Raw genomic sequence first — 16,365 nt, 5'->3', positions numbered from 1 at the left:
CATGAGAAATTTCCAGCTGAAGTGAACAGATAAGCACGATCTTCATGCTGGCTCTCTGACTCTCTATGTGTGTTCAGATACAGTGCAAGCCACCAGGCAAGAACACAGATTAAACTGAAGTGGGTGGAACTGGGCTAGCAAAAACCTGCCCTGCCGAGAGCTAAAGAACACAGTGTACTAAACAAGTGGGAGAAAAAAATGAAAGCAGAAGATAAAACCAAAGGGGGAAAAGAAAGGTAAAGAAGGTGGTGAGTGTGCCTCCTTACCAGTGACTGAAGGAAAATAGATGCCCACCAGTAGAGTGAAGAAGGTGGCGATGTCGGTCAGTACATAGGGATGGGAGCCTTGCGAGGGCTCAGATGGTGCCACTGACTCGATCTTTTTCTCCACTAGCATTCCAGAAGGGCCGTAGCTCGACCACATATTCTCTGCTCGGACAGAAACCACCATTAATGATACAGCAAGCTTCATCAATGTTACCACTCTACAGAAAGAATCATTTCAATGGCAGTTCTGAACTAAAAACAGATTAAAAAAAAAAAGGGTTTAAAGAAAGTGAATTGAAAGTCACATTGCTGGTGCTTTTCACATGGCAAACTTGTGGGGTTTCCTGAAGAGAACTTTGGTTGTTTCTCTTTGGTTACACACAAAAATTAAAAGAGAGAAAGAGAAGTTTTTATTCTGACTGTGGAGCAGGAACATCAAGGTTATTTTGATAGCTAGTATCTGATTACAAACCTTTTTGGTAAGTATCAAAAAACCTGATCATAGCATTAAAAATAAATAAAGCAACATTTTTTTTAAAACATTTGGGTGAATTCATGTATTCAATTTTTAATATAGGTTTTTTTTTCTTCAAAGCTGTCAAAAATGTGTATCCCAGTGATACCCTTTGTACCCTCACCTGAGATGATGCCGCTGGTGAGACCAGGAATACCCTGAAGCTCTGTGACGTTGTTTATTCTGAAATACTCGTCACAAGAAGCATTGAGATACGGGCTGTCGCAGAAAATAGTCCACAGCTTTGTGGTCACAGTAACATTGTTGGAGATCTCAGTCTTTAAGCACTTGTCGAAGTCTAAATTTTGGAGTGAGCGGTTTCCCAGCAAGCAGACCCTTCAGATAAAAACACAAGGTTTTTAAAAGCACATATAGTCGAATATATCAGTGTTATTGAATGAGTACTACATTTCACTGTGTACTGTACCGAATGCATGCTGTTAGAATGGCATTAAAACCACTTGACTTGACATGCTTCGATCAGTTTAAAAAGTACTTTAAGCAAAACTCATGCATCTCATTTGAGGGAAAAAATGATAAGCCTTATTTTTCTACCTGATCTAGTAAATTTCATACATTATTTATAATTCTACAGCTGTAGCTTACCTGTTTTCTCTGCTAAAAAAAAACATGTGCAAAAAAACCCAAAAAAAACAACAACAAAGAAATGTAAAAAAAAAAAAAAGCCAAATACTATAGTTTTGAGTAAGTGAGAAGTCCATCATAATGGAGCTCAAAGGGTTGTTTCCACATACTGGGCTCCTATTGTAGCTTCAAAATCCATTGTAGGTCATATAAAATATTGTGTACATAATAACAAACACGGCATTAAAATCCGCCTGGTTTAATATCAATTACACCACAGAAATGTTAAATTCTAAAATGCTATTGATTGTAAAGCCTCTTATGACAAATAAGGTTTATAATTAATGTATGCATTCTAATACGTTATCCTTTCTATAGTAACAGCTAATTCCCTTAGATGGAAAATAAGCCACATAACCAAATTCTGATTGCAAACATATTGAAAACGTTATTTAACAAGGGAGAATATATAGCTATTGAAATGACGAAGGTCCTAAAAGGCATATTGAGTAGCAGCACTTTGTACTTGTGAAAGTTTTCCACCACAGGAGTCTATAGAACTAGCAGACTTTCCAGGTTCTCAGTAACATAAAAACCTTATGTTGGTCATTTTCCCATAACCCTATACCCTGTTGGGCTTTAGTGCTTGTGATAATTACAGAAAATAAGCATTTACTGAGTCTATCTTCAATAAACCCACACACCTGGTCTATGTGTCTGTACCTCTTTAGAAACCACATCCCGTGTGCAAAACTCAATCAAAAGCACCATCCACATGGACATCCTTCTTTTTTCAAGCAATCAACCTGAAACCGTGGGTTAGACAAAAGAAAAACAAACACATAAAGCGTGTACTTTGTTACTCACGGAAAGACTGGAGGCTCGAAGATGGTTTTGATGACTCCAGCATAGATGGCCAGAATAGAAAGAATTACGCAGGCCAGGAAGACCAGCGCCAGTTTATTGACATACTTCACTCCCACAAACACCACCAGCGCCATCAGGGCTAGGCAGCAGGTGCCGTACACTCGCATGTTGTTCAGCATGGCCGCTGCTTCAAGCTCCTTTTCCTCTGCCTTAAAGATGGCAGCACTGGGCACTATGTAGGTCTGGATAATAAACAATGCACAATTAAAGGCAGAAATTTAATTCTAAATTCAGTTAAGCTGCATGTATTCAGAGGGGATTTTTTGCCAGACTTTAAGAACTTTAGTGACATCTGAATTTTAATAAATTATGTTCAGGGTGAGGAACAAAATTGGAAAAAATATTGTGTATGACTCCAGGGTTCATATGCCTTTATTTTGTAGCTGAGATAGAATGACTGCGCTCACTTCTTGTAGGTGTCTGGGTACATTCTAATAACTACAAGTATAACTACAGGTTACCACGGTGTCTCCGGCAATTTCCATGTTCTTTCATTAACCAGAAAGACCTGAACGGGTTTGGCTGGTAGACAGTGTTTCTGTAGGGTTTGAGTCAGATTTAAGACTTTTCAAGACCTTTATAGGACCATTAAGAATACAATTTCAGACCTCTATCAAAAAAACGCACACATACGCTTGTTAGCAATTGGAATTATCCAAGAAATAAATACATTTTATTCAAGCCAAGTATCGCTAAACTTGCATTTCCTCATAGCTAAACATTTTTTTTAACTGTTTTACATCTGTGGTACAATTCAAAAGATTGTAATAACAGAAAGCTGATTGGCTGTTGCATGTTGGTCTCATTTGTAGTGGTAATACAGGGAATTATATTCGGACTAGCAAAAGAAAGAACTACAACAAACAAAAATGTTATAAAGTGCTGCTTTTTTTTTTTTTTACATTTTATGAGCATCATGGACATCGGACAAATTAAGAGCTGTTTAAAATTGTTCAAAACCGAGAACGGCAAAGTTGAATCCTTTTTAAGACCAATAACCACATATAAGTTTGAGTGATAAACTACTTAACATCCTACAAATATTGTACAATTCCTTGAATAAATGAAAGGGAGTCCCAATATATTTGTAGTATTTGCCTGCTTTTTTTTAGTCAGTTCGGAAATCTTTCTTTCTCTTTTGGTTTGTAAAAAATAAAAAATAATAATAAAATAAATAAAATAGGTATCCTGTTATCCCCTTTTCATTTCATAAGAAACACAATTATGGCTGGCAACCGAGAGGGCATGGATATTTCTGTCAATTCATTATTTTACCTGATCCCACAATATGCCATAAAACTAATGCAGAAAACTTACCAGAAGTATCTCAATAGTACCAAGGATGTACATGGCTCCAGCAAATGTGGTGCCCAAATAGAAACAGAGTCCTACAGCTCCTCCAAACTCTGGGCCCAAAGACCTAGAGATCATGTAATAGGATCCACCAGCTACAATGTGAAAAGAGAGAAAGGGAAAATAAAAATCTCAAGCAATGCCATTGTAAAGGATTAGTAGTGTTTCATATCCTTCATTGCTGTTGGACATAGTGACGACTAAGACAATAATGCCATCTCACCTGGAACAACTCCATTTGTAGCAATGGCACTCATAGATATGGCTGTAAGCATTGTCTAAAAGAGACAAAAGAGCAGAACACTTAAAGAAAACTGTAGGCCCACTTACTCAAACCTAACTGAGTCACACAATAGCTGTTAGGAAACTCCAAATCCTTACAAATACAACTGTTGCATTTTGTATTTTTTTGCAAAGCCACAACCCAAACCACATGTAAATATTTAGAAAACCCCAAAAGTATTCATGCCCCAGAGACGAACTCCAGATGATAAGATGAATGCTTTTTTTTTGTTGTTGCACCACTTAGGAGTCCTGAGTTACAATCCTTTTTGGGCTAAAGCAACCCATTTTTGAGTCGAGAGTAAAGAACTGAGAATGACAGGCTACAGGCTAGGAAAAGTACAGATGGTTTTTGTTGTGATTTATTATATACTGTCCATATAATTTTAATCCAATATAAGTTTTCTTGCCACAGGCTTGCTCATTAGAGCCAACCTCCAAATTATAAGGAACAATCATTTATTCTTTATTGTCACATTATCTGTGTGAAGCTGCTTTGAAACAATGTCCATTGTCAAAAGTGCTATTTAAATAAAAATGAATTGAACTGAACCGTTTTCCCCTCCAAGATATAAAAAGAGAACTTCATCCATTGTGAATAAAAGCATTTAAAAAAACAATTTGTTAAGAGGAACTACTACTTTATAAGCATGACGTTGCTCTTAAAGGAGATTTCTATTACTGTTACATAACAATCCCCTACGTTCTTGTGTCCTTGAGCTAACTCGCACAAATGATCATTCTAAATCCTTTCAGCTGCTTCAGTCTCATTCGCAGTCCAAAAGCTGCCCTAAAGCCACTTACTGCTCCATTACCTTAAACAGGAGCTTAAAGATTGCAGAAGCACTGATTGAATGAATGATTCTGTGATCTCTGACAAACAGTATGAGGAGTAATAAAATGTGTTATTGATATGTTCATTCAAATAACATTTGCTGAATAAAATAAGCGCACAATGATAGGCATTTTAATTGCCAGCAATATATTATTTAGAGTAGGAGAATAATATTATTTTAACATGCATCTGTCAACTATGACAGAGAATCTCAAACACACTATACAATACTACAAGCCAGCCAATGTTATTCATCTTTCAACTAGTCTTATAATCAACTGCTAAATATATCATGCAATCAGAAGAACCTTAATTGCCTTTATATATCCCTGTATTTAAACTAAACAGATTTGATTATATGCCTTTTTTGACCTAGCAATGTCATAACAGTGGAAAAAAACAACTCAGTAAAATAAGCAATCTCCCAAAAGTGGCAATCTGACCACAGTCGCAAAGACAGGAAGTGCATTTCCACACTTGTTAAAAAAATAACAAAAAATCCCTCTGTCTGCGTTATAAATATATACCTGTTTTAGAGTCCCAAGCACCGAAGATTACACCTAAAGCAGACAAAAGGGCATAAAACTCAAGAGCTACATTTGAAAAAGAAGGACAGACTAAAATTTCATCCACTCATTCCCTCACATAGAACTTGTCCCTGCTGCATACAACCTCAGTGAAAAGTAATGCTTTAGTCCCAAAAAGAATGAAACATTTATCAAGGGACATACATCTATTACATACGTCTTACTTGAAACCCTCATGGTAAAACTCCTAATACCACCAGGACAAACATTTTGAAAACCAAACCTTCAGAGCACATTATACTTACACAACAGCAGCACATGAATACGATGATAAAGGCCTGCAGGATTCCTGCAGTTCCCACGATCCAGGTCATTCTCAGAAACAGGATGACTCCCAGGATATTCTGGAGGCAGGGCAGGTAGACGCCCATGAACGTCCCCATCTGTGGACTCGCCTTAGTGAGGTAGAAGCAGAAAAACGCAAAACATTTTCGCATAATCCGTAACGATTACAGAATTGAAACTCCAAGTGGCGTTCATTTCGAAAGTATTGCATTAACACGGTAAGTAAAAATAAAAATAAATTAATTCTGTAGATGTGATGCAATTTTGTAAGTACTGTGAAACTATTCTGATTTTGTGAAGTTAGAATTCAAGATAAATAAAGTAACTTATTTTTTGGGGGGTGTAGAAAAACCCACTAGTAACTACTTTAACAGGGGTGGAACAACACGTAGTCTGGGACCACTAAAAGATGTCTGAGCTATTATTGTTTTATTAATAATTGCGCAGCAGAAAATCTGTTTTAATATTGGCCAATCTATACTAGCTATGGTAACTAGCTTAACCCAATGTCTTGTGATATGATATGACCTCATCACTGGCACACTCTGGCCTCTTTGGACCTAAGAGTATACAGACCCATTGACAATCAAAAAAGCATCTAACTATAACCATCTCAGCTCTTATTCATTCCAACATATACTCTATGTGAGAAGCTACAAAGTTATGACCTCTTACAATCATTACTTTGTATGTCTGCACCCTGGACAGCCAGCAGAAGCCATGTCACTATTAGCATACAACATGACAGCTATAAACATCACTTTCACCATGAGGCAATGAGTCAGGTGTGTGGTTGGCACGACTTAGCAGCCATCTTTCAACAATAACCAACTGAAGTAGGAGTTTAAGCTGAAAAAGCCTACAAATAAAAGTTTAGATATTTGCTAGGCCCTTTGATATATGCAGAGCATTCAAAACAAGATTTAAGATTCAGTCCAAGCATCTCTGCCTGACTGATGTGAGCGTGCATAAAATATCATTCGAAATATATGAGAGTGGCAGGAGTGTTTGCTTTGCAACCACGTCTAAGTATCGCATTAAAATCTCCATTCGGAAATGTTTTCTGTTATTGAGGACCAAGATCTACATTTACACAAGCTTGTAACTTAAGGGTGCCAAAACATACACAAACCGAACAGAGGAAAACACTAGAGTGTGATTTCTGTATGTGTAACCTGAACACAAATACACCTTAATATGATCCTATTTCAAGGAAGAACAGTGATTAAAAACAAACATGTTCTCGAGTTCACAACCGGGTACATTTTATAAACTGTACGTCCATTGAATTCGAAATAGAACACCTTTCATTTAGTGATCTACAATACGATCACTTTTGAGTGTGTGCTACATACTTTGACGGTTTTCTTCTTTCCTCCCTCCTCCTCATCGGCCTCCTCATGCTCCCGAACACCTTGGGTAAGGTTGGTATAATTGGCCAGTTTGCTGAGAAGCGATGACACCATTGGGTTGCTGTCCATCTCCTCCTACACAATGAATTTCATTAATTCATGGTTACATTTTATTTGCTAAAGAATACAATTAAAGAAACACTGTGACTTGTTGGAATTCACAGCTGGAGGTCTCGTCAATGAAAAGAGATGTGGGGCAAACACGAGGGGACAACACAACTCTAAGAGACAATCACCAGCGTATATTTTTTCATAATGAACAAATACAACAATATGATTGCAAATACATATGAATATTCTAATATGTTTTCACAAATTAAGAAGAATTTACAAATAAATAAGCAAAAAAAGGTAAAATCATCATTATTCGCTTGGCTAGATTACCTCAAACAGTGCCATGTTTTTGCCGTCATATAGGCTGCCCTTGTCATTGTCAGAGTTGATAAATGGACTACTTTCCTTTGGAGTTCCATCACCTGGGGTCAAAAAAAACAAAAACAAACAGAATGAAGCCAAAATGTTACTTACAAGTTATTCTCTTATGTCAGCTACAGATACATTTGCAAGCTACAAATGAAAAAGATCCTTATGTTAGCTCATCAGCTTAATGTACACCGTCACATATGCTTACAACACATTAATTTCTTATACCACACTACGCACTTTGTCAACACCCATCAGCTTAATAACCGAGGCAAGCACACACGCAGAAATTCAACAGTAGCTGTCGATCAGTAAGCCATATTTTTTTTATATTCCTTATACTTCATATCAGTGTTGAAATTCAAAACAGAGTATGACACAAATTAAAAGCGAAGCCCACGACGAAACAAAACATAACCACCTTGAAGGGTTTACCATTAAAAAGGTACCCATTGTCACCATTCAACCATGGCTTTGCTTATTATTTGCTTAATTTATCATTCGGATTTTTATCATGTTGAAGTAAAAACTTGACATGCAGGATGGAGAATTTTTAGTAAGCTATTATATGCATTACTTACAGTGGCACATCATGTGTTTAACAGTAATGTACCTTGTGTTGCATCAGTTCATATTAGAGTGGAGCCAAATGCATTCTTGTTCACCCAAATTATGCAAACAACTCACAAGCTGTGACATGATGAGCCATTTATTAGTATCAGGGCCCATCTGTATCTCAGTAACATTCATTAATTTTAAAATCACTGCTTTCACATATTTCAAAAGGGAAAAAATGTTCTGTCACCAATGCTCTTATTACGGTGTGTGATCCATTACAGAGAAAACATTTATTCCAGCCATTTTATATATTTATACTTTGCGTATGGTTTTCATGTATCGCTAACAATTGTGACAGGTTAGAAATAGCCCTAAACTAGAACAGTCATACATGGTAAAATTCAGATTTATTAATTAATTAATTAACTTAGCAAATGTCTGTATGTTCAACTGGCCAACTGACGGGGAGAAACCTGAGAGACCGTTTCTGTCTGAAGCTTTATTGTAGTACTACAGGAAACCTGCATCTACTGCAGTGTCAGATTAGAATCAACTCGAACAGACGAACCCTTTTACACCATTGTTTCCATGATTTACAAATAAACCCTATATTTTGTCTTTTTATGTTTCACAGACTTAACACAGTTCTCTATGCAAGAATAACAAAAGTAAAACTGGGATAGATAAACAAAAGGCAATGCAAAAAACAAAGGAGGACCTGGAGAAAAAAAAACCCTAGATAAGTCAAAGTGGACTGTGTCACATTGATTTTCCTATAATTGGAATGTAAAGGTGATCGATGTCTTCCCGCTGGCTTTATGGTTGATTCAATCCGACACTACTGATGCCTCAAACTGCAGCCTATGATTTGTTGTTGTGGATTTCACCTTTGCAATGCTCACAGAAGCACAAGTAATAATCTTATACAGTTTAACACACTTTCACACAATATTGGATCTAATTATTGGTTATAATTACATAATTATTAAATGTTTTTCTATAAAGAAAAATAATAACCTACAAAGAATTAAACAAACGTAGCATAGCAGAGGCAGACTCTAAACCTAAACTTCCTACATGAAACGCCTAGGAAAGCATTTGTAACTTTTCCATATCACATTATACCATATAGAATTTATAGCAGTTAATGGTCCATGACTGGTCCATTCAAAAATGTGGAACAACAATTAAATCTTAAGTGAGTCAGATTGTTTCTTAACATTCACTGAGTGAATTCACAGAATGCAAAAATCAGCTGTCTGTCAGAAGCAAATTGTGCACTTGCTTGTTTGGATGATTTTTTGTTTGTTTGTTTGTTTTGTGCATGTACATTAACTTTTGCCTGTACTCGATGGTATCATTTCTTAATTTGTTTTAAATAAAAATAAATAAAAATTAACTAAGAAATAATAATAAACAAAAATGAACATATTAATAAAAAACTACTACCAATTCTAATAATATTAATTATACTCAATAAGAATGAGAATTTTATAACAATAAGTTAAAAACTTTATAACAGACAACCCTGACAAAGTGATCATGTTGTGTGCTAAAGAAATAGCTACAGTAGGTTGAGCTTAAATAATCAGAAAACAGCAAATAAGTATTTTTAAGTAATGGAGTAAAAAGCAACAATGTTAACGAGTAATATAGGAGTGAAATAACAACAGGAATAGTACGATTAATAGAGCTTAATAAATGGTAGTAAAGTCTCAGTCACCATTCAAACATACATTCTGAAGTAAAACATCCTAGTGAGTAGTGTACAGTCTCTATTAATGACTAAATCCTCTTAAAAAACAAAAATAATGATCTCCTAATAGAGTCTAATCCTGGCCCCAGGAGTCACAGTCACTCAAAGTATAATTATGACCTCTCTTTTTTTTTTTTATGAGTAACGTATAGCATACAGATGCTGCAAGGCTTATGTAAATTAATAATCTCAAATGTTAATGTGAAGTTTATAATGCTGAGCCCTATGCCTCCGGCTTCATGAAAAGCGTTTAAACCCGACATAATTAATTCACCATCATTAAACCCACTTTGAGATAAAAGCTCCTTATAATTACACACTTGAGCTGATCCCGAACTTTGATTTCTCAATCCTTTCTTATGAATGGGAGATGTTACAGAGAGCTGGGTAAACAGCAAATGCCTAAAAAAAACAACAAAAAAAGAAAGCAGCGGTGTGGGCAATGTGGGTTTTTCCTACCATGATGCAGTTACACACCTGATATTAAACTTAATCCTTTCATACCTTCTACAACAAGGCCAAATTCACCTATACACTAGCGCATAATCCTATCCATGATCTGCACCTGTATTTCGAATTAAAGCAGTAGTTGGTGTGGCCTGAATAAAACGGAAGTAGAAATGTCAGCATGGTCTGTAGTTTCAGGCTCAGACAGTTTCGCAACCTCGGCTACATCTAGAAAGTTCAACTAGTAAGAGGTACATTTTTATTAAAGCATGCACTCGTTTTTTTTTTGTTGTTGCTTTTTTTTACCTGCCTGTTCACTCTAAATCCATACACATAATTATATTAGAAGCCTAATTTGTCACTTGTCAGTGTAACCCTGACAAGGCAGTTTCTAAAATAGCTCATGTTGCCGCTTGTTACATCTAACCAAATAAAAGTCGATTGTAATTAGATTGCAGGCACGTCCTGATATTTGAACAGCTACAGCTATATACCGTTTTTTTATGATTTCTGTTCTTTGTCTATCTTTATTATACCATACAGTGTAATTCGCATGAGACATGTTCCACTTTCATTTACCAGGCAGAGGACAATGACCCAGTTTCCTGACCTGTTTGCATTACCGACCACATCAGACTCATTTATTTAAAGCTTTAATAAACACTACGCACTGGCAATGAATGGTGCACAAAAGTGGCCAAATGAGTTCAAAATGAAACAGGGAGAACCATGAACAGACATGAACTTCTGACCTCTGGATCAAAAAAGCTGGATCTATGGAAGGGCTCAAGTTTCTCTGTAACAGCTGGCAGTCTGATAGTGACTGTGGTATGACACACATAGGATTCTTTGCATTCTTCCACACACTGACCACCAGCAGCCCTCGCTCGAGTGACCAGGATCAGTGACTGTGATCTCAATGTAACAACCGTAAATATAATGTTTGATCACTTCACCCCCCCATCAACATTTTCATCAGCATGATCTTTGAAGATATTCATGTAGCACTGAGAGGAGTCTGGAAAGTGAGTAAATCCAAGGTCTAAATAAAGATCACTGTGTAAATTTGAAGGCTTTTGGTAAAAAAAAAAAAAAAAAAAAAAATATATATATATATATATATATATATATATATATATATATATATATATATAATAAATTACAAAAGCAAAAACAAATCAACAAATAAATACATTTAAAAACCCAAGTGCAAACATTTCACTTTATAGGATTTTGCCCAATTTTACTACAGAAATAAAGGGTTAAAGTCACTGTTGAATTCAATTTTATAGTATTGCACTATAAAAACTACAGGCCTGTCATCATTCAACAACCAAATATATTCAATTACACTAGGAATCTTGGATGGATCCAAATTTGAGGGATTTTCTCCTCATTTCATCGTCAGAGTAAAATTTAGGCGTGTTTGTTATTTGATTATTATCAGTATGAAAACCAATTAAAACAAAGCCATTATTTGTTTAAAAAAACACAACACATTACAGCACAGTGAAATGCATTTTTTTTCTTTGCATACACCATTTTTTTTTTTTTTTTTTTTTTTTTTTTGGAGGTTGAGGTCAGAGTGCAGGGTCAGCCATAATACAGCGCCCATGGAGCACATAAGGTTAATTGACTTGCTCGGGGGTCCAAGAGTGGCAGCTTGGTGATACTGGGGCCTAAACCCCCCGCTGACCTTCCGATCAGTAATCCAGAGCCTTAACCACAGAGCTACCACTTATCTAGCCCCTGCTTGTACTCCGATATTCCATACCTTATGGGTGGTAAGAGCATACAGTACCCAACAACAAACCTAATGTGCTGCTGTAGATGTTCCCACATGCACAACCTAAAAATCCACAATTCCCCAAGTCTTACGCTTTTTTTTTTTTTAGCTTTTTTCCCTGTAATCATCAAGACAAAAAGACATGTGCTCATCCCAGGACCCTTTTCACCCAATATGCTTATACTGAGCATCCTTGAGTGTTTGACGTCATAGAGGTAATGATTTACAATCCCTGTTATTACCCAGAAGAGGATGGTTCCCTTGAAAAGCTGGTTCCTTCCTCGTGGGAGATTATTTTCACTACTGTAACCTCTGGCTTGCTCACTATGGTAGTAAATCCATCCTGGGATTTTTGTTAAGCTGCTTTGTGACATGGTCTGTCGTTAAAGTGGTTAAGTCTATGCGACTATGCATTTGCCTAACTCTGTCTGTTGCAAAGTTTCTTATGGAGTGCTATCCTATAATGATATACCGGGGCACCTTTAAAGCTCAGATCTGCTGCAGCACTGACTTCGGCATAATATAGATAAAAGCTGCCTACTCTCAATAACAAACTGCCTGCATTTGTTTTAGAAATCAGTGCCTACGAACAATAAAATTACATTTTCAAGAAGATCCACACCATGACAGCTGCAATCCACTAAGGATCATATGATATTTATCAATGGACAGCATTAGACAATACTCAAATTATGAAGACTATCAAAATATTTGTTAAGATCCAAACGGCAAAGGTTAAGAATTCATTTTGTCGCGAGTTTGCAAATTTTAGTCTTGCAAGTATACACTGACTCCTTATTTGAGTCAAATTAAGGAGGTCTCAGGTACTCATGCTGTGTCTGAAATCACTCCCACTCACTTGTGCACTATTTACTATATATATATTCTGTCCTATATCAGAAAGCAGCAAAGAGATTTGAAAGTGATTTTTGTCTGTATCAAGCATGGCTCATGGAGTAGGCTGCCACCTTCCTGATTTCTTTTTTTTTTTTTTTTGCATGTTTTTGACACTTTAATGTTTCAGATCATGACCTTAAATGAAATATCAGTAAAAGATAACACAAGCAAATGCAACATGCAGTTTTTAAATGAAGGTTTTTATTATTGAGGGAAAACTAAATCCAAAACTACATTGCCCTGTGTGAAAGTGTTTGCCCCCTGTTAAAACTGTGGTTTATCACACCTGAGTTAAATTTCTCTCACCACACCCAGGCCTGATTACTGCCACACCTGTTCACAATCAAGAAATATCTTAAATAGAACCTGCCTGACAAAGTGAAGTAGACCAAAATATCCTCAAAAGCTAGACATCATGCCGAGATCCAAAGAAATTCAGAAACAAATGAGAAAGAAAGTAATTGAGATCTATCAGTCTGGAAAAGGTTATAAAGCCATTTCTAAAGCTTTGGGAACTCCAGCGAACTACAGTGAGAGCCATTATTCACTAATGGCAAAAACATGGAACAATGGAGAACCTTCACAGGACTGGCCGGCCGACAAAAATTACCCCAAGAGCACAGCGACGACACATCCAAGAGTTCACAAAAGACCCCACAACAACATCCAAAGAACTGCAGGCCTCACTTGCCTCAGATAAGGTCAGTGTTCATGACTCCACCATAAGAAAGAGACTGGGCAAAAATATTCTGCATGGCAGAGTTCCAAGACAAAAACCGCTGTTGAGCAAAAAGAACATAAAGGCTCATCACAGTTTTGCCAGAAAACATTTAGATGATCCACAAGACTTTTGGGAAAATACGAGACAAAAGTAGAACTTTTTGGAAGGTGTGTGTCCCATTACGTCTGGCATAAAAGTAACACCACATTTCAGAAAAAGAACATCATACCAACAGGAAAATATGGTGGTGGTAGTGTGATGGTCTGGGGCTGTTTTGTTGCTTTTGGACCTGGAAGACTTGCTGTGATAAATGAAACTATGAATTCTGCTGTTTACCAAAGAATCCTGAAGGAAAAATGCATCTGTTTGTGACCTCAAGCTGAAGCGAACTTGAGTTCTGCAGCAGGACAATGATCCAAAACACACCAGCAAATCCACCTCTGAATGGCTGAAGAAAATCAAAAGAATACTTTGTAGTGGCCTAGTCAAAGTCCTGACCTGAATCCTATTGCGATGCTGTGGCATGGCGGTTCATGCTCAAAAACCCTCCAATGGGACTGAATTACAACAATTCTGCATAGATTCTGCATAGATTCCTTCACAGCGCTGTAACAGACTAATTGCAAGTTATCGCAAACACTTGATTGCAGTTGTTGCTGCTAAGGGTGGCCCAACCAGTTATTAGACTTAGAGGGCAAACACTTTTTCACACAGGGCCATGAAGTTTTGGATTTATTTTTATTATTTAAAAACTGCATGTTGTGTTCACTTGTATTATCTTTTACTAATATTTAGATTAGTTTGATGATCTGACACATTAAAGTGTGACAAACATGCAAAAAAAAAAAAAGAAATCAGGAACTTTTTCACACCACTGTACATCAGTGACGTACTCTTGTACAACTGTAACACAACTGTAAGTCCCAGATTCCTGTATTTGGCTGAACGGTATGGAACACAATGTGGCCTTCTGCTAGTGTAACCCATTCACCTGAGATGTGTTCCTACTCACCATTGTTGAAAAGTGTAGTTATTTGAGTTGTCATATACATTCTGTCAGCTCAAACTTGTCTGGCTTGTGACTATTTTCCTTTTTCTCCACAGAGCTGATGCTATTTTTTATTTTTTATCCCCTCCCCAGTCTACGTAAACTCAGTTGCCTGTGAAACTGTGAAGAGTCTGTTGTATGAAAATCCCAGGAGATTAGCAGTTTCTGAAATACCCAAAGCTACCCAAGTCAAAATCATAACAATCAACCCAGCTTAATGTTTTATGTACTAAATAAAAAACCTGTATCTGCATGATGTTTGCATAAATAATGGAATTAATGTGCATTTTAATGTTTCACTATTAAAAGGGGTTTAGGTTCCTGTACACTGTAAATTAAGTGCATTTTTTAAAAAGTGTTTGGAGCGGTCGGTTGTGTGTTGAAGTTATGCCTATAAAAAGGTTATTTATCACTTCTCATCCCGTGTACAGAGCAAACACCTCATTGTACAGAAGGTGTCAGTATTCTTGTTCTTTTGCAACTTTGATCACCCGTCTCGACAAGCTCGCACAATGCTGTCTGGTTTACAGCTGTGCTCCCTCTAAGGAGCTGCATTGTTCTCATTTCTGCTGAATTTGCTGGGGGTTGCACCAGTCTCAATGATGAATGACTGCAGGTGTAGCAGAGCTGGAGCACAGTAGAGTCCTTGAACTGGTCCATCGCTTGACCTCTCACATTAGCCATGCTACTGTTAGTGAGACTGCGGAGGAATCGTTCTGAATCTGTTCATCCCACCAGAACTGCGACTAGACTGATTTAACCTTCTGCAGGTTAAATCAGTGGTGTAGGTTTTGAACACCACGCAAAAAAACTGGTCCAGTGAAACATATTAAAGACTATTCTTGTTTAAAAGCAATAAGTTTGGAAATAATAGTTTAGAATCTGTGACTCAAAGACCTTCCGTCATTGAACAGCATCTTTACTACAGAGCACAGCAGTCTATTTATACCTGCTCAGCCCGAACTCTAAACCGCCTAACACACACCTAGGCTAGAATTCCCTAAAAATAACAGTGCCAGAAGCAATAAAAGAAGAAAGAAGCAGAGGATGCATTTTCACTTCCTTCATCCAACAAATAACCCACAGACCACAAGCAGTACCAGCAGCTCACAGTAAGGATGAAGCATGTGAAGGAATTTATAAGCTACTAGCAAAAAACATAATAATAAACAACATGATAAAGAAAGTACTGCCAATCAAAAGTTTTCATTATAAGAAATATAGCTGACATATTGTTCGCCTTGACACTTCTGGAATCACTGTACTCCAAATGATTAAGCCCAACAGCGTATCGTGACCCCAGGAACTTACCCTGGCATCGGGGGCTCTCTCCTTGCTCCATGCTTGATGGAGAGGAGAGGACTGTGCTGTAAACGCGACTGAGTTCAGGTTCCAAAAAGCCTGAGCTCAGGAAGGTGCTACTCTAATCTCTGCCCTGAAGATCAGCGACTGTCAAGCAGCCAACCTGACTCCAGTGACACATCAGATGCTGATCCCTGGACATCGGCACTAATAGAGAGGGAGGAGCGTCAAAGGATAGATGTGAGAAAGAGAGAGAGAGAGAGAGAGAGAGAGAGAGAGAGAGAGAGTGTGCTCAAACAGAGATGCACTGCTGTTCACCTAGCTAAGTGTACAGTATTTCAGCACACACCAGAGCTCCAAACAGCACGAGTGAATAAACAT

The 16,365-nt window shown here is 37.2% G+C and overlaps 1 protein-coding gene across 6 annotated transcripts in view; it reads right to left on the bottom strand.

Annotated features, from left to right (window-relative positions):
• The window catches only part of slc12a7b (solute carrier family 12 member 7b), a 76,707-nt gene that overhangs the window by 16,613 nt on the left and 43,729 nt on the right, over positions 1–16,365 (bottom strand). For 5 of the 6 annotated variants that reach the window (XM_046846038.1, XM_046846039.1, XM_046846042.1 and 2 more), the window contains exons 2-9: positions 7,431–7,522; positions 6,990–7,121; positions 5,595–5,744; positions 3,869–3,923; positions 3,610–3,740; positions 2,233–2,474; positions 905–1,116; positions 267–428 (exon numbers count right to left, since the gene is read on the bottom strand). In XM_046846038.1, the coding sequence (XP_046701994.1) occupies positions 267–428; positions 905–1,116; positions 2,233–2,474; positions 3,610–3,740; positions 3,869–3,923; positions 5,595–5,744; positions 6,990–7,121; positions 7,431–7,522 (1,176 nt within the window). Of the gene's footprint in view, positions 1–266; positions 429–904; positions 1,117–2,232; positions 2,475–3,609; positions 3,741–3,868; positions 3,924–5,594; positions 5,745–6,989; positions 7,122–7,430; positions 7,523–15,993; positions 16,145–16,365 lie in introns of those variants that run through there. The other variant, XM_046846044.1, reaches the window with a different exon arrangement.

This window comes from Silurus meridionalis, chromosome 4 (genome assembly GCF_014805685.1).
Source record: "Silurus meridionalis isolate SWU-2019-XX chromosome 4, ASM1480568v1, whole genome shotgun sequence".
NCBI classification, from domain to species: domain Eukaryota; kingdom Metazoa; phylum Chordata; class Actinopteri; order Siluriformes; family Siluridae; genus Silurus; species Silurus meridionalis.
Note: the sequence above shows the minus strand (reverse complement) of the source record. Positions and strands in the feature narration are given on the sequence as shown.